Here is a 19579-nt window from a genome sequence, read left to right as displayed (position 1 = left end):
TGGTCGAAGTCCATCGCCGATGTCCATCACACACTAGAACCGGTTAGGAGCACAAACAAATCAGCTCTCAGTATAGCCTCGCTATCATCCGCAGCTAGAGCGTGTTGCATGCAAAGGAGTAAGCGTGTCCAATGAAACCCGATGCAAATCCACGGTGTGTCCTCGGTGTCAGGTGGGTGAAAGTCAGAGTATATCAGGGAAAAAGTCCACCAAGGAAGCAGAAATGGTTTAAAATAAAACTTCACTTTTATTTCAATAATCCAGTAAAACGGTTAAAGGATAACCTGTGGGGGACAATCTCAAGGAGAGGAGTGTAAGCAACTGGCTTACGCGTTTCGGCCACACCTGGCCGTAATTATAGCCTGTTAGTTACCTGCTACCTGAGGTCTTTAAAAATGGTAAAACAATTCCTTATTGGCTAATACAGAAAACACATACATACATGTCATGTACTCACAGCACTGCACACACTGTCAGGGAGTAATACGTTACATACACGTCATGTACTCACAGCACTGCACACACTGTCAGGGAGTTATACGTTACATACACGTCATGTACTCACAACACCACACACACTGTCAGGGAGTAATATGTTACATACACGTCACATACTCACAGCACCGCACACACTGTCAGGGAGTTATACGTTACATACACGTCATGTACTCACAACACCGCACACACTGTCAGGGAGTAATATGTTACATACACGTCATGTACTCACAGCACTGCACACACTGTCAGGGAGTAATACGTTACATACACGTCATGTACTCACAACACCGCACACACTGTCAGGGAGTAATATGTTACATACACGTCATGTACTCACAGCACTGCACACATTGTCAGGGAGTTATACGTTACATTACATACACGTCATGTACTCACAACACTGCACACACTGTCAGGGAGTAATACGTTACATACATGTCATGTGCTCACAGCACTACACACACTGTCAGGGAGTTATACGTTACATACACGTCATGTACTCACAGCACTACACACACTGTCAGGGAGTAATATGTTACATACACGTCATGTACTCACAGCACTGCACACAGTGTCAGGGAGTTATACGTTACATACACGTCATGTACTCACAACACCGCACACACTGTCAGGGAGTTATACGTTACATACACGTCATGTACTGACAGCACTGAACACACACTCTCTGGAAGTTATACGTTACATACACGTCATGTACTCACAGCACTAAACACACTGTCAGGGAGTAATATGTTACATACACGTCATGTACTCACAGCACTGCACACACTGTCAGGGAGTAATACGTTACATACACGTCATGTACTCACAGCACTGAACACACACTCTCTGGAAGTTATACGTTACATACATGTCATGTACTCACAGCACTGCACACACTGTCAGGGAGTAATACGTTACATACACGTCATGTACTCACAGCACTACACACACTGTCAGGGAGTTATACGTTACATACACGTCATGTACTCACAGCACTACACACACTGTCATGGAGTAATATGTTACATACACGTCATGTACTCACAACACTGCACACGGTGTCAGGGTGTAAATGAGCAACAAAGGCAGGTTGTACACAAGTTATTCTGAGTATACAAGCAGACTGGTTGATTTGTGTCACTCTCACAACTGTATTGCTTGATTTTTTTGGACACACATTTCTAAACATGAAACCACCATGTTCAATGTTCAGAATACAAAATATATTTGAATGCAATACTGTAATTAATTTTTTATATGCAACCAGCAAAACATATTATATCAAATACGTTGCTAAACTTGTTTTGCTGAATTATTCTAAGACGCCATCAATTTATGAAATATAAAAAAAGACGAAAAAGTATTTTAATATATAAAATGCATAATATAAATATATGAGACACAAACCAATACATATGTCATAAGTACACAAATATTTGTTTCAGATATTATATGTTGTGGAATTATTTCAGTGTTGAAGGGTTAAACTATTATATAGTCAACAAACAAACATTGCTCAATATCAGCTGTTTAGAATACAGTATCAATTGTTTAATGCAGATGTTCCTTTGTATGAACATAATGCAGACTGCTGAATGACAATACAATGGAGATATGTCATGCATTAATATCTACAGCAAAGTCTGAAAGACATTCATTGTTCTCATATTTATTTAATGAGTTGTTTGCTATACTCTAGATAAATGCACCTTTTTAATAAAAAAGATGTTACTAATTCTTTAATAAAGAAGATTTGAAAGTCTTTTTGACTGAGTTTTTTTAAGTGTGTATGGATTCTTAACCTTTTTAAGTTTGGATGGCAACAAGTAGGAGAATAAAATGGATTTAATGTTTACAAATTTTTAATCTGGTAGTGTATGTATAGTAAAAATGATTTACCAGAGAATCTTAACGTGGCCACAAAACTAGAGAAATATCCCTTAAAAGGGCCTTTTGTAGGGCATGCCAAGTGTCAAACCTCTACAATTATCCCTGCCCATAAAAAAGTCTATCTAAAAAACCTACTCTAAAAACTGCCCTGAAAATTGCATTTGGCTGAGTATTGCCCTTCAAATAGCATTTAGCTTTTTTGCTGCCCAGGATTATAAATAAATTTGTATACTGAGAGAGTTGATATAAAAAAACAAAATATACCCAGAGTTAAATTTGAGTCAGCTGTGTTAACACAATCATGTACAAACATTTTAAATTTGACTTTTTTTTTTTAAGTAGCAAACATTGATGCACCTGTTCCTCATCCTAATAAAATGATTGATGTTTCATTCCTAAATACTATTTTCTGTTGTTGTAATATTAAAACAAATAGAAAGCTTTCTAGATTTCAAAACTTTATTTGTATTTTCCATGGATCCATATAACAAGGCTAGATTTGTACACGTTGTGATATGTTTTTATGGTGATGTTCCACGAAACAAGTTTTGTGATACTGGAAGAAGTGGTGCGGCTACTCCTTTGGATATAGATTTATACACATGCCATAGATTGATTAGACTATTTTTCTATGAACCTATTTGGGAAATTTGGTCACATGATGTGATTGTAATTTCTTTATAAAGCAGCATAATTTACTTGCATAATATAAATATATGAAAACACAAACCAATATAATTTACTTGAACATGGTAAGACCATATGAAATTGTCCAGTTGGCCCATTGAAAAGCAGATGGCACTGGTTGAGAGGGGTCTGGGCACTTGCACTTGTTGTTGGGTGTTCTAAACATATTGCTACTTAGCTGTGCAGATAGTCATTTGTACTGGGTCTGAGTTATAATGGTTTTTGTTGTACGTCTCGTCATGAAGGGAGTCTGAATACAACTGCTCTGAGGTTGCATGTTCTGGTCATGTTGATACTCAAAATGTTCCTAGTTCCATCTAAAAGAGAGTGTTTCAAAATATAGTGCAGTGTTTTGTTTTGTTTTCCTAATTTATGTTCTCTGTACCTAGTTCTATGAAATTTTGTGGTGCTATCCGAATAAGAGATAATAATAATGCTTTGCTGAACATACCTACTTTTCTGTGGGAGTTGTCTATGTTATCTAGAGAGCAGTACAGTAACAAGTAGAGCTCGGTAAAATCTGAGTTTAGCGTTCTAAATTATTTTCTCGGAGTTTACCTAGTGCTCCATGTACTCTATGTTCATTTTACTTTAAATGTAATCAGATTTTACTTACATTAACTGTTTTTTCCCCTGCAAACTGCTTCTATTTAATATAAATGATATATACATTTTAAGTACCATATACCTTTAAAGAAGTGGGTAACTGTGTTCACTGAGTGTGAGGTTGTAGTTAGCGGTGCAGCTTAAAGGGGCATGGTGAGAGGAGTGTAGCTGCCCCACTAACTCAAGACCATACCAACCGCCACTGCTTCCGACTGCTTGAAATAAATTGCTGAAGCAATGGAGAATACTGTCTTCTTCGTAGAGGAAATGTAAGTAGGAGGTACCAAAAATGGTTACTGGAGACCATCTATTAGTTGACACTAGAAGTGCAGCACAGTGATTTTATACAATTAATAGTACAATTCTGTAATATTTCTGCTATTTATTTAGGAAACAAGAAAAATCACACAGATTCAATAAAATTATAGAAATCATTAAAAATTTGTTTCACAAGACATTTATTTTACATAAAATGTACCTATAAAATAATTAAAAAAAATAAAATAATTCTGAATGATATATTATCATGTAGAGTGGGGGAAGGGGACTGTGTTGTCACTTTTTGCACTAAGTTAACCACTTCCAATGCCAATCCTAGGGACCCCCCCCCCCCAACTGCTGCAGGGGAAAGAAGGAAACCCTGTGATGTCACCATGGACATGCATGATGAAATCACAGGGAACAAGGAAGTCCCAGCTATTGCATGGTCTGGATTACTATGGTAGTGAGTCAGTGGCTAGGGAAGGAGGGCTTTAAAAAAAAGTCTGCAAGTTTTTTTCTAAAAAAACAACAAAACATAAAGGTAATCATTAACCAGTAAATTATACACAAAAATGTCTAAATACATACTGTGTATTTAAAATTAACTATACTTTACATATTTCCTTTTATTAAAGAAAAGTTCTTATGTCCAGCTGTTATTATAATTTTATTTTTTTTAACAATACTTGGTCTGCTGAAAGAAACAAGCACTTCACAGAAACAAAAATTAATTGTATTTGTAATTTATAAGTAAATACAACAAGGGTCTAACAACTAAACAAACAGTTAAGCAGCTTGAGCAGATAGGGCCTCAATTATTAAATGCTGGGCGGACAAGGTTCGCTCTCGATGTCTGCATTTATCATAGTACAAGCAATTGCTTGTGCAGCCGTACCCCATGCTCTAGTGCAACAAATTGCACAAGAGCAGGTCTTGTCAATCATCCTGATCATATCGGGGAGAATTAACTCTACAAGTCTTGAGGTGGTGGAGAGGCTAAGAAAGCTGCAGTGTTTAACTACGATTTCAGGCCCGCTTGCATCTGCAGTTTGGGACCCATATTGTAAAATGGCTCAGCAATGAAGAGATTAAATAATTATTAAATATGTTTGATGTTAAATATAATAGCATTTTCTCTGGCTGAGTTGAATAGAAGGTGTCCTTTAACTATATACAAGATAGATATATAGATAGATAGATAGATAGATAGATAGATAGATAGATAGATAGATAGAAATAGATACATATTGATATGTTAACAATATTTTAAAATAATTCCAAACGTGAGCCTTCCCCTTTAAACAGTTAAATGTGATAAATAAATTCTGTATATAAACTCTTGCTTTGGTTACTGAATTGAAATCTCTTATATATAATTGTGTGTCAATACCTAATGCAACTACAAAGGAAAATACAATCAAAACATTATGTAAAACGGGTTTTAGAGCAGCTGTCTACTTGCTGAAACAAGTGACCATACTGATAAACATTGAAATCTACTGAAGAGCTGCGGCGCAGGGAGACAAGAAAAAGCTTTCTCTGCTAGAGGAAAATTCCTACAAACAACATGATTATTGTTGAAATGAGTGGGAGTTTGTTTCTCCGTGCTGACATTTTATGATCTAACACAAGTAGTTAGTGTTCCATATTTAGCTCCTGGAGCCCAGGCTCTGAGTTACACAACCAAGGGAAGAGAGATCATTTAAATCCCGAGCTACTGATATGTGTGTACATTTTTCAATAAACTACAATGTCACAGCAAGATGTACAATTTTACATTATAACGTATTCCCGGATTCTGAATAAATACAATTCCAATATAGATGAAATTGTATAACTTATGTGTAGTGACTACAGTCTTTTGCAAAAGTCAACAGTCTCTCTGCAATTTCTTCTCAGATGTCATCACACTAACTCGATATGTCAAAAACTGAGCTGCTTCTTATTCCTCTCTCTCCTAGACATCCCACACCTTACAGTAGGGGACTCTATTCTCAACACATCATCCCAGGGCAACTATCTTGGTGTCACAATTGACTCTGAACTCACATTCACTCCACATATACAAACTCTCACCAAATCCTGCCATGCACACCTGCGCAATATTCCCTGAATTTGTCCTTTCCTTACTCAAGAAGGTATATACTGACTACTACAAACTACTGCTAAATGGCCTTCTCAAGCACCCCCTCCAATCTATCATGAATGCTTCAGCTACACTCATCCACCTAAATTACTGATATACATCAGCTGCCCCGCTCTGCCAGTAGCTCCCCATACACTTTAGAATACAATTAAAGATGGAACAGTAAACGTTGATTAACTTGTTACATAATTCTGCACTTATTTAACATAAGGATGAACTTTGTTAGATTTTTTCTAAAAACTCCAATTTGTCCCCTAAAACTATAAAACCGTATTCTGCGCTGCACTTCTTTTTAATTAGCACGTCACAGGCTCACTGTCAAATCACAGCAAGCCTGATTGCACCATTTAACTACATAGCGCACTCCCGTGCAAGGTAAAGCTGCCGACAGATTTACCCAGCGAGGGAGCACGCTATATGAAGTTGAATGGCGCAATCAGGCTCACTAGGTAAGTATAGTTTTAGGAGAGAAATTAGGTATTTAGAAAAATAAAATCAAACAAAAGGCCATCCTTATGTTAATAATAATGTTGCACTGCTGCATGTTAACCAACGTTTACTGTCCCTTTAATCTTAACATATTTGCACTTAACAGCCTCACTCCCAAGTACATTTCCTCTCTCATATCCCAGTATTCCCCAAACTGTATTCTTTGATCAACCTCTGATCTTGTATAGCTCCAGGTGCTCTTTTAAAACCCACCTATTCAGAGAGACTTACCATCTCCCCACTTACTATTTTTCATCATAAATAAAATAAATCTTGAACTGCCTTGACTCACTGAAGCAACTACAATTCACTTGACAAGCTACCCCAAACCTTATGTCTCTGCAACCTCAACTGGTAGATTGTAAACTCTACTGCCGCGCAGGGCTCTCCTCCTATTATACTAGTTTTGTTTAGTCTATTATGTATTTATATCTTACCACAAATCTACGGAATTTTGCAGCGCTATACAAATAAACAGAGGTGGGACCAAGTCATGATGTGCAAGTCACAAGTAAGTATTGAGTCTTTGCATTCAGGTCTCATGTCAAGTGGCAAATTTGCCCATTTACAGGCACACTAGTATCGCCCCCACTATACTAAAGTTATTAACCCCTATTCCGCCGCTCCCCAACATCACAAATTCTAGCATTAATAGTCATTTTAAAAAAGAACAAAAAACATGAGATAGGCATATCATGATTTCTAGAAATACAAATACACTTTAATTTATGTGGAAATATCATATATCAATTTTTTGTATAACAATACATAGAAAAATACTTTCTAAGAGATATTGTTGTTTGTTCCGGTATAAATGTAGCTATTTCTTGGACATTAACAGATGAAAAATAAAAGATTAGCTTTAGAGAAATGTGCTTGTTCATGAACAGTAATGAAATGGTATAAATAAAGTTGGAAAAAACAGAATATCCATGATATCGATGACTCTTATTTATCAACAGTCCGATGCTCATCGCTCCAAACTTGACGCAAGTATTTTTGACAGACTTTTCAATAAATAAGGCTGTCGTAAGTAGATTTGCGGCAGCGATGTCTGGTGAGCGTATTGACTCCAGGGAATGCGTCGAGATTGACGTAATGATAAATAGGCCTCTAAATCTTCCATGAAAGAATTTTAAAACATACATAAATATGCTGTACGTATTAGTAACTCAATTGACTGATGAGAAACACAATGCAAAAACCAACATATTTTACATGCTCTGTTTCCTTTTCTGATTTCGGAGGAAACTATGCAAAAATGTTTTTTTCTCAAGTAATTCATAGCATTCAGAGCAGCAGCAAGCTTGCTGTGAGCTTGACATGAATTCCTAATTAGAATGTTTTTTAAACACAAAAAGGTTCTGGTGCATAATCGCTCTGCAAAGAGGAGGGCATCTTCTAATTACTTATATTACCTCTTGTACTGTGATGCTACGTGCAGCTAAACACAGCCAGAAATCCTAGAACAGCCACTGTGTTATCGACAGCAGGAATTCTGCAGTAACGATCAGGTCCCTATTTATAGCATTTGCAGCCCTCTTTGTCAACCAGTGTAGATACCTGGCGCAATTTCTAACGGGTTCTGAAATTGAGATAGTAGATAACACCCTGTTCTGTTCTAGACACTTGGCAACAGATCGGCTAGCCAGCTAGCCTCAGATCTAGTAGGTGTCCTCAGATATCCAAAAATGCTCAGGATGTAGGTCTTGAATCTTACCAAATCTTTAACTATCTTCTTTATTGTCCATGAGTCTTGTTCAGCACTTTTATTTTTCATTTAGGTTCTTATTGATGAAGAGCCTGATATTTGTACGCATTATATATGTACAGATATATAGACAGACAGATATAGAGACAAAAAGATAGAAAGACAGACAGATAGGAACAACAGATTAGATAGAAAGATAAAAAGGCAGCCAGGTAGTTTTAAATTTTTTAACTTATCAAACCCTATACATTCCATACTGTACATTTAATGCCTATAATGTTTAATAAAGTGCAAGTGATTAGAAATGACAGTATGCTCAATTGAGAGATGTATTTATCCCAGTAAATGCTTATTTTTGTCCATCTTTAAAATGTGTAAACCATTATACATTTTTAATTTTACATATAAAAAATAAACAATATTGCTTTACTTACCCCCCTTTTATATAATCAAGGAATGACACTTCGGTTTCCACTAAAAATGAAAGCAACGTCACCTGAAATAAATATAAACTAGATGAGATCCAACAGCAAGCAGTATTCTCCATGTATCAATACGTTGATTTTATGTAGCAAGATAAATTATAAAGTAAAACAAGCACACATCTTACTGCTGCCATTAACTCCATTTGTACTTCAACCCCAAAGTGCAGGCAAATTGCTTTCAATACAAAATGCATCTCTGAGCATGCACATCTGTCCCAGGGCCGGCCCTAGCCATTGCGGGGCCCAAGGCAGGATGACAAAATGGGGCCCCCCTTTATCCCCGCCCCCAACCTGCCCAATCTCTGCCCCAACCTCGCCCAATTTCCGCCCCCCAAACCCACCCAATTTACGCCCCCAAACCCGCCCCCACCGTTTTTACAAATTAAAAAAAATGGGAGAAAAATCATTTAAGGTAATGCACAACTTTTTAAATAAAAAAAAAGAACATATAAATCCACTAAAGTGGAGCACTATAACATTGCATATATTGCAATATACCATTTGTACTATTGGAACAATGGTTTATGTATATAATGAAAAATTATGCTGACAATTAGGAACAGTTGAGTTGAACTGGGCCTTATTTTTATGTGTTTTCTTACGGTAACAATAACATTAGAGATACCAGGGCCGGCCCTAGCAAGTGCAGGTCCCTAGGCAGAATGACAGTGCGGGCCTCTACCCAGAACAAAAAAATGCTTAAAAGAAATGGGACAATGCACTGTACCACACAAACACAGTGCACAGATATAATACTCACAAAGAGATACTTATATATATATATATACACATATACATGCAGACAGCGTCCACACACACGCAGACAGCGTCCACACACACGCAGACAGCGTCCACCAGGGCCGCCATCAGGGGTGACAGGGGTGACTCCTGTCAGGGGCCCAATGGGCCATGGGGGGCCCATGAGGCAAGAACTAAAAAAATATTTTGGCAGCCACCAGTGGGTACTACAGCAGAGTGCTAATTGAACATGGAAATGTTATTACAAGGAGTACATTATTAGCATTTGAGAAGATTTCTGAGTGTGCACTAAACCACTATGCACAGTGTGAGACAGACTTGGCACTTCAGTTTGTACAGGGTGTGCCTGAGTCAGACAGCAGATTACTTTCATTTGCAGAGGAGGTAGAACTTACTTAGCAAATGTTTTTTATTTCTTTGTGCAATTTCAGATTGTAACTTCAGTGTGGTAGTAGTTGTATGGTGGGGCAAGGGGTCCATAAAAACACATTTTTTTTAGCAGCAGTGTATTTATGATTATTTGACAATGCTGTAGAAATTCTATATTTAAAACCAGCTGAACAGCACCTAATAAAATAATTACACAGATTGTATCATCATCAAACTAAGTTAAATGAACAAAAACTTTTGCTGAACAGCATTATAACCCTAATAAAAAAATCACACAGCACAGACTTAACTTGCATTTTTCTGCAAACAGTTCTTTGTATTGTTAGGATGTTAGATAATATTGGGCCTGTAGCAATTCTATGCATTCCAGTATGGAATGATTCATAGACAGGAAAATCGTGTTCCTTTGAAAGCTTAGCTCGATAGCTAATGTCTGTGGTCTGTATACACTGATTAATTTCAGCCTGCATGTGTGTATCTTTGCTGCAACACAAGTTTAGTAAAAGGGATTATTTAGGCAACAAAGCTTAGGCCAGTAGACTGGAAACAAATGTGTTCTGAGATAGCACTCAGTCAATGCGCGTTTCGCCACACAGTGTTTTGAAAACTAGCTGGAAATATTTGTTTCCAGTCTACTGGCCTAAGCTTTGTTGCCTAAAGAATCCCTTTTACTAAACAGAGGTCACTTGTCTACCTCACTGACACAGTACCTCTGACTGGCAACGTCAGCCTGAGGTGACAACACACATTCTTAACCAGGCGATCCTGAGGTTTCTACCGGTTTGCAAGGAGTTGAAATCCGACTGATAACCCGCTGTTTGACAAAAGCAAACAAGGCTTTATGGAGCTCCCTGGCAGCAGCTTGTAGGAGATCACCTGATATTGCTGACCAGAAACGGCAGTCTAAGGCTACTAGACACAGTCACAATAGTGGATCTGGAGGTTTTGATCGGAATGTCAAGAGTTAAAATCCAACAGACAACCCGCTGTTTGAAATAAGTAAGCGAGGTTTGCAGAGCTCCCTGGCAGCATCCTGCATCTAATTGATCTCAGCTTGAGGGACATCAGGCGTGTGTGTGTATGTGTGAAAATCTTTGTATGTGTGTATATATACGTGTAGGTGTGTGTACATTTGTGTCGGCGTGTGTGTGTATATCTTTGTATGTGTGTGTCTGTCTATATATATGTAGGTGTGTGTAAAAACAGAATTTATGTTTACCTGATAAATTTCTTTCTCCTACGGTGTGTCCGGTCCACGGCTTCATCCTTACTTGTGGGATATTCTCATTCCCTACAGGAAATGGCAAACAGAGCACACAGCAAAAGCTGTCCATATAGCCCCCCCTCATTCGACCGACGGTTAGGAGAAAAAGGAGAAACTATAAGGTGCCGTGGTGACTGTAGTGTACAGAAAATAAAAATTTTAAACCTGACTAAAAGCCAGGGCGGGCCGTGGACCGGACACACCGTAGGAGAAAGAAATTTATCAGGTAAACATAAATTCTGTTTTCTCCTACATTGGTGTCTCCGGTCCACGGCTTCATCCTTATTTGTGGGAACCAATACCAAAGCTTTAGGACACGGATGAAGGGAGGGAACAAGTCAGGTAACCTAAACGGAAGGCAGCACAGCTTGCAAAACCTTTCTCCCAAAAACAGCCTCCGAAGAAGCATCGAATTTGTAAAATTTGGCAAAAGTATGCAGAGAAGACCAAGTCGCTGCCTTACAGATCTGTTCAACAGAAGCCTCGTTCTTGAAGGCCCATGTGGAAGCCACAGCTCTAGTAGAGTGAGCTGTAATTCGTTCAGGAGGCTGCCGTCCGGCAGTCTCATAAGCCAATCGGATGATGCTTTTCAGCCAAAAGGAAAAAGAGGTAGCAGTAGCTTTCTGCCCTCTCCTCTTACCAGAATAAATGACAAACAAGGATGATGTCTGTCTGAAATCCTTTGTTGCTTCTAAATAGAATTTTAAAGCACGGACCACATCTAGGTTGTGTAACAAACGTTCCTTCTTCGAAACTGGATTAGGACACAGAGAAGGAACAACTATTTCCTGGTTAATATTCCTGTTGGAAACCACTTTTGGAAGAAAACCAGGCTTGGTACGTAAAACTACCTTATCTGTATGGAATACCAGATAGGGTGGAGTACACTGCAAAGCAGACAATTCAGAAACTCTTCTAGCAGAAGAAATAGCAACCAAAAACAGAACTTTCCAAGATAGTAACTTAATATCTATGGAATGTAAGGGTTCAAACGGAACCCCTTGAAGAACTGAAAGAACTAAGTTTAGACTCCATGGAGGAGTCATAGGTCTGTAGACAGGCTTGATTCTGACTAACGCCTGTACATCTGGCACAGCTGCCAGACGTTTGTGCAACAAAACAGACAGAGCAGATATCTGTCCTTTTAGAGAACTAGCTGACAAACCTTTATCCAAACCCTCTTGGAGAAAGGAAAGTATCCTAGGAATTTTAATTTTACTCCAAGAGAATCCCTTGGATTCGCACCAACAGATATATTTTTGCCATATCTTATGGTAAATTTTCCTAGTCACAGGTTTTCTGGCCTGAACCAGAGTATCTATAACCGAATCTGAAAACCCACGCTTAGATAGAATCAAGCGTTCAATTTCCAAGCAGTCAGTTGCAGAGAAACTAGATTTGGATGTTCGAATGGACCTTGTACTAGAAGATCCTGCCTCAAAGGTAGCTTCCATGGTGGAGCCGATGACATATTCACCAGGTCTGCATACCAAGTCCTGCGTGGCCATGCAGGAGCTATTAGAATCACCAAGGCCTTCTCCTGTTTGATCCTGGCTACAAGCCTGGGAAGGAGAGGGAACGGTGGAAACACATAAGCTAGATTGAACGACCAGGGCGCCACCAATGCATCCACTAGTGTCGCCTTGGGATCCCTGGATCTGGACCCGTAGTGAGGAACCTTGGAGTTCTGACGAGACGCCATCAGATCCATATCTGGAGTGCCCCATAGTTGAGTTAACTGGGCAAAGACCTCCGGGTGAAGTTCCCACTTCCCCGGATGGAAAGTCTGCCGACTCAAATAATCCGCCTCCCAGTTGTCTACTCCTGGGATCTGAATTGCAGATAGATGGCAGGAGTGATCCTCCGCCCATTTGATGATCTTGGATACCTCGCTCATCGCCAAGGAACTCTTTGTTCCCCCCTGATGATTGATGTACGCTACAGTCGTCATGTTGTCCGACTGAAATCTTATGAATCTGGCCTTCGCTAGTTGAGGCCAAGCCAGGAGCGCATTGAATATCGCTCTCAGTTCCAAAATGTTTATCGGGAGAAGAGACTCTTCCCGAGACCATAGACCCTGAGCTTTCAGGGAGTCCCAGACCGCGCCCCAGCCTAAGAGACTGGCGTCGGTCGTGACAATGACCCACTCTGGTCTGCGGAAACTCATTCCCTGAGACAGGTGATCCTGAGTCAACCACCAGAGGAGTGAGTCTCTGGTTACCTGGTCTACTTGAATCTGGGGAGACAAGTCTGCATAATCCCCATTCCACTGTTTGAGCATGCACAGTTGAAATGGTCTTAAATGAATTCGAGCAAAAGGAACCACGTCCATTGCTGCAACCATTAGTCCTATTACCTCCATGCACTGAGCTATAGAAGGCTGAGGAATAGATTGAAGAACTCGACAAGCGTTTAGAAGCTTTAACTTTCTGACCTCTGTCAGAAAAATCTTCATTTCCACAGAATCTATTATTGTTCCCAGAAAAGGAACCCTTGTGGACGGGGACAGGGAACTCTTTTCTATGTTCACCTTCCACCCGTGAGACCTGAGAAAGGCTAAAACAATGTCTGTATGAGCCCTTGCTTTGGAAAGGGACGACGCTTGGATTAGAATGTCGTCTAGGTAAGGTGCTACAGCAATGCCCCTCGGCCTTAGGACCGCTAGAAGGAACCCTAGCACCTTTGTGAAAATTCTGGGAGCAGTGGCTAAACCAAATGGAAGAGCCACAAACTGGTAATGTTTGTCCAGAAAGGCGAACCTCAGGAACTGATGATTATTTTTGTGGATAGGAATATGCAGGTACGCATCCTTTAAGTCCACGGTAGTCATATATTGACCCTCCTGGATTGTTGGTAAAATCGTCCGAATGGTTTCCATTTTGAATGATGGAACTCTGAGGAATTTGTTTAGAATTTTTAAATCCAGAATTGGCCTGAAAGTTCCCTCTTTTTTGGGAACTACAAACAGGTTTGAGTAAAAACCCAGACCTTGTTCCGCTGTTGGAACTGGGTGTATCACTCCCATCTTTAATAGGTCTCCTACGCAATGTAAGAATGCCTGTTTCTTTATCTGGTATGAAGATAAGCGAGACATGTGGAACCTTCCCCTTGGAGGGAGTTCCTTGAACTCTAGAAGATACCCCTGAGAGACAATTTCTAGTGCCCAGGGATCCGGAACATCTCTTGCCCAAGCCTGAGCAAAGAGAGAAAGTCTGCCCCCTACTAGATCCGGTCCCGGATCGGGGGCTACCCCTTCATGCTGTCTTGGTAGCAGCAGCAGGCTTCTTGGCCTGTTTACCCTTGTTCCAGCCTTGCAATGGTTTCCATGCTGGTTTAGGCTGGGAAGCGTTACCCTCTTGTCTAGAGGCTGCAGAGTTAGGAGCCGGTCCGTTCCTGAAATTGCGAAAGGAACGAAAATTAGATTTGTTCTTAGCCTTGAAAGGCCTATCCTGTGGGAGGGCATGGCCCTTTCCCCCAGTGATGTCTGAAATAATCTCCTTCAATTCTGGCCCGAAAAGGGTCTTACCTTTGAAAGGAATATTAAGCAATTTTGTTTTGGACGACACATCCGCCGACCAAGATTTTAGCCAAAGCGCCCTGCGCGCCACTATTGCAAAACCTGAATTTTTCGCTGCTAATTTTGCCAATTGAAAAGCGGCATCCAAAATAAAGGAATTAGCCAACTTTAGTGCGTGAATTCTGTCCATGACTTCATCATATGGAGTCTCCTTTTGGAGCGAATTTTCTAGTTCCTCGAACCAAAAAGACGCCGCCGTGGTGACAGGAATAATGCACGAAATTGGTTGAAGAAGGAAACCTTGCTGAACAAAAATCTTTTTAAGCAATCCTTCCAATTTTTTATCCATAGGATCTTTGAAAGCGCAACTGTCCTCTATAGGAATAGTTGTGCGCTTGGCTAACATTGAAACTGCCCCCTCTACCTTAGGGACCGTTTGCCATGCGTCCCTTCTGGGGTCGACAATGGGGAACATTTTCTTAAATATAGGAGGTGGAACAAAAGGTACACCTGGCTTCTCCCACTCCTTAGTCACTATGTCCGCCACCCTCTTGGGTATCGGAAAAGCATCAGCGTGCACTGGGACCTCTAAGAATTTGTCCATTTTGCACAACTTCTCTGGAATCACCAAAGAATCACAATCATCAAGAGTAGCTAGCACCTCCTTAAGCAGGGCGCGGAGATGTTCTAGCTTAAATTTAAATGCCACGATATCAGGTTCTGCCTGCTGAGAAATTTTTCCTGAATCAGAAATTTCTCCCTCAGACAGACCCTCCCTCACTGCCAACTCAGATAGATGTGAGGGTATAACAGATAAATTATCGTTAGCGCCTACTTGCTCATCCTCTGTATTTAAAACTGAGCAATCACGCTTTCTGGGAAATGCTGGCAGTTTGGATAAAAGAGCTGCTATAGAATTATCCATTACTGCTGTTAATTGCTGCATAGTAACAAGCATTGGCGCGCTAGATGTACTAGGTGTCGCCTGCGCGGGCAAAACTGGTGTTGACACAGAAGGAGAGGATGATGAACTATCCCCACTACCTTCATTTGAAGAATCATCTTGGGCAACCTTATTAAATGTGACAGTACTGTCCTTACTTTGTTTGGACGCCATGGCACAATTTGCACATACATTTAAAGGGGGAACCACCTGTCATGGTATATGTGAGGTTAATAAATATATATATTTTAATCATATATCTCCAGATTAATAAATCTGTATTTTTGATCAGACATTTCACTGATCAGAAAAAGAAAAAATGATTCATTCCTCTCAGACAAACTGACTTCAATCATGTTCAGCTCTTCCCCCATTTAGTATGCAGACAGGATGTCTCCAAAGGCTTGAGCATAACCTTTGAAGCCCCCTCCTGCTGTGTAAAAGGCAGCATTTTGATACATAGAACAGGACACAGGCCCATATATATGGATTTCCTCCAAGAGAAATGCCGATCCGTCTGAAGAAATGTGAGAACTGCAAACATTTTTCAAGGGGAACTGATAATTAGCACAAATTTGTTTTGAATGACTCAGGCTATGTGGCTGATAATACCAGATGTGGTGATTAAAATAACACAGAGAAAACAAAGACAGATGCTGAGGTGTGACTCTGGAAGTTCACGTAAGCAGACAGCAAATAAACATTTTTTTTTCTCTCTCTGTTTAAATACCTGCCCCAGAATGTATTAAATATAGAAATTTGGGAAATTGTCTAATTCTATATTATTATTACATGGGTATTTGCTAAGCTTGGGAGGTAACTGTTTTAATCAGTCAAAAATGTGTAATAACCTCTGTTTTGTTTATATTTTTCAGACAGATAATCTCAAATCTACATAGAAGTGAATGTGCATGTATGTGTGTATATATATATATATATATATATATGTGTGTATATATATATATATATGTATATGTATTTATATGTTTTGAAAACATAAAAGATCTTACTTAGCCTCTGTGTGTTTAAAAACATGAATAGATGTTTATGGACCTGAAGAGAAGTGATTATTAACATTTATTTTCTTATTTCAGATCTACATAGTTAATTAAAAATAAGCTATTATTCACATATAAATGCCAGGATACCGATAAAATTGTAATGCATTTTAAGCTACTAATTAGCAGTATTAAATTGCCTTGATATAATAAAATGTTAATAATATAACATATTTGGTATCAGAATAATAAAAAAAAAAATAACCTAATATTAACCATCTGTAATTGGGGTTATATATGATTAATGCAGAGAGTGTAATCTGATTAAATAACCATTTTCTGAAAAAAAAAAAAAATTAACTTGCTTAAAAATGTCAGAAATGCTGTATTGTATTGCTATGTTGTACTGTATGCTGCCACCTGGTGTTATGTTGCGAGAACTACAGCCAGAAGGTTCTTTCTGGCTGTTAAAAATGAAATTTCCAAGGGCCAATCCGATTTAGACTTCCCAGATAACCAATGGGAAGGTCAGCTCCCGTAGTGCCACCCACATGATGTCATCAATGATTATATAATGGGAGTGTTGAATGCACAAGGGAGAGTTGTCTGTAACTTGTTGAAAATTAGTGATCTGATTTTGGCTGCGATATACCTGAAAAAAAAAAAAAAGTTCACTTCAGCAAGGAGCTTAAAACTTATCCTTGATTTGTGCAAAAACCTTCTTTCAAATGAGATGACCTAAAGACCGCTACAAATTGGTTCAAAATTGGTGAAGTATATTGTATTTTAAATTGGTAGTTATAAGCCTAGGTATTGTTCAAATCTGTGTCTGAATTGGCTAAGTAACTCATCTATACAAGTTCTGATATTGTCAGTTAATTTTGTATTAGGATAAATTGCAATTAAATAGCAGAATATATATTATCCTATTGTTTTATAAACACTGTTTAGAATTGTATTGCTTGGATGTTAAAGGTTTTTAGTCCCATTGTGTTAAATAAATAAAAGGCTGAATTGTGAAGGTATATTTTTCTGGGTTTTGTAAGAAGGATAGCATATCTTAAGAGTTGGTTTTAACGCATATAAATTTTATTTAGTTTCCTTTTATTGCAAATATAGTTCAATATGTTCATGGATATTAACTAAATAAAAGAATTCAGGTATTTATATTAATTGTATGGTCTAGTAGATGCATGGTTAATTAGGGTTTCTATTTTTTTTTATTGTGTTTGTAACCCTGCCATAAACTTATATATTATTTGGATAGCACTACTAAGATTTTCATAAATATACTGACATAAGAATTGGAGGCACTTTTTCTGAGATTTATTAATATTCCATCATAATTGATATAATATATTTGTAAGTAAATAGAAATTATTATAAAAGAGAAAAAAAAAAAAAAATTCATATTTCAATATTAATATTTTGAAGATATAAATTTTTTTGAAAAGTTGAAATATTAATTTTCATATTTCGAGATTGACATTAATATCTTGAAATATTATTAAAGATTAATTTTGAAAAATTAATAAAAATATTAATTTTTCATATTTCAAAATTAATCAAAAATATTGATTTTTCATATTTTCAAAGTTAATCAAAAATATAAATTTTTCATATTTCGGAATATTAATTTTTCATATTTCAAAATTAATAATATTTTTTTTTTAAATATAAAATTTTTCTCTCTTTTTATTGGCAAAAATTGTATTAGCATTTTAGTTAAATAAATACTAAACCAATACAATAATGTCTGTAGCCAGAAGTGACTCATTTAATTCTATACATAGCAATGAAATTGGTCCCATAACCATACCTATTACTAAAGGTCAGGTCCTTAAGAAAGATATCTTAAGTTACCTTAAAGGGAAGTTTAATATTGCGGGTGAATTAAATGATTTTATGGATATGCTTGAAACTAGGGCTAAAAATATTACCGTTAATAATAATATGTGGAATGAAGAGAATTAATTCTTCCAGGAGTTATTAATGATTAATCAATGCGAAGCTCCCAAAAAGCGAGATGAACTAATACTAAAATCCTGGCCCCTTTTAATATGCATAATTGACGAAATGTCGTTTTGTGTCACAGACAAACGATTGCAAATACAGGAGCTAGAAAATAGTATTCGTTCCTCGCGCAGACGCGAAGAGGGTTTAAAAATAGCCAAAAATAAAATGGATGAATTTGCCCAAAACCTAGCCACCTTGGATAAGCACAATATGGACTTAATCGCGCAGATACAAGATTTAAATAAACAGCTTGCGCAAAGCCAGAGAGAATTAAGCGATTTAAAAAGGTCATATCGCCATAATGAAAACCCCTATATTAGCAGTGAGAATAATACAGATAATGCTAACTCCTTTAGCGAACGCGTCAGGGACGAGGTACGAAAATATATAGAACAACATAGACAAATGACCCCTAACGGGTCAGAAGTAGATTTCCCAAATAGACAATCCCCTCAGGATGTAAATCCAGAGGATAGCTGTAGCGCAGCTGATGCGGGGGAGGGAAACTCTAACAGAGAATCCCAAAATAAGTCTGATAAAGTCTATGATTCCCATAAAATAATCACCTTCGTACAACGCGCAGTACCTATATTCTCCAATAAGGGAACAACATCTGTAATTGATCATTTACAGGCTTTTGAAAATGCGTTAGCTATAATGAATGTTACAAGTGAGAAATTGAAAATTGAATTTCTGCCTTGGGTATTTGACAGTAAGCATCACAAATTCTTTGCTTCACTAAAGGATATGAATATTCATTCCTGGAATGGGGTAAAACAACAATGCAGAAAAGAATTCGGGCAATATCGCACTAAAACTGCCGCGAAAATAGCGGTATATGGTTTAAAGTGTCGTGTGAATCAGAGTCCAGTCGAATTCCTTTCTGTATTGAAAAATGCGTACAGTATGGCTGAAG

The 19579-nt window shown here is 38.1% G+C and overlaps 1 protein-coding gene across 1 annotated transcript in view; it reads right to left on the bottom strand.

Moving 5' to 3' along the window:
- The window catches only part of CPNE8 (copine 8), a 959176-nt gene that overhangs the window by 274824 nt on the left and 664773 nt on the right, over positions 1-19579 (bottom strand). The window contains exon 13 of the mRNA XM_053716599.1: positions 8726-8787. Coding sequence (XP_053572574.1) covers positions 8726-8787 — 62 coding nt within the window. The remainder of the gene's footprint in view (positions 1-8725; positions 8788-19579) is intronic.

Source organism: Bombina bombina, chromosome 6 (assembly GCF_027579735.1).
Source record: "Bombina bombina isolate aBomBom1 chromosome 6, aBomBom1.pri, whole genome shotgun sequence".
Taxonomy (NCBI): domain Eukaryota; kingdom Metazoa; phylum Chordata; class Amphibia; order Anura; family Bombinatoridae; genus Bombina; species Bombina bombina.
Note: the sequence above shows the minus strand (reverse complement) of the source record. Positions and strands in the feature narration are given on the sequence as shown.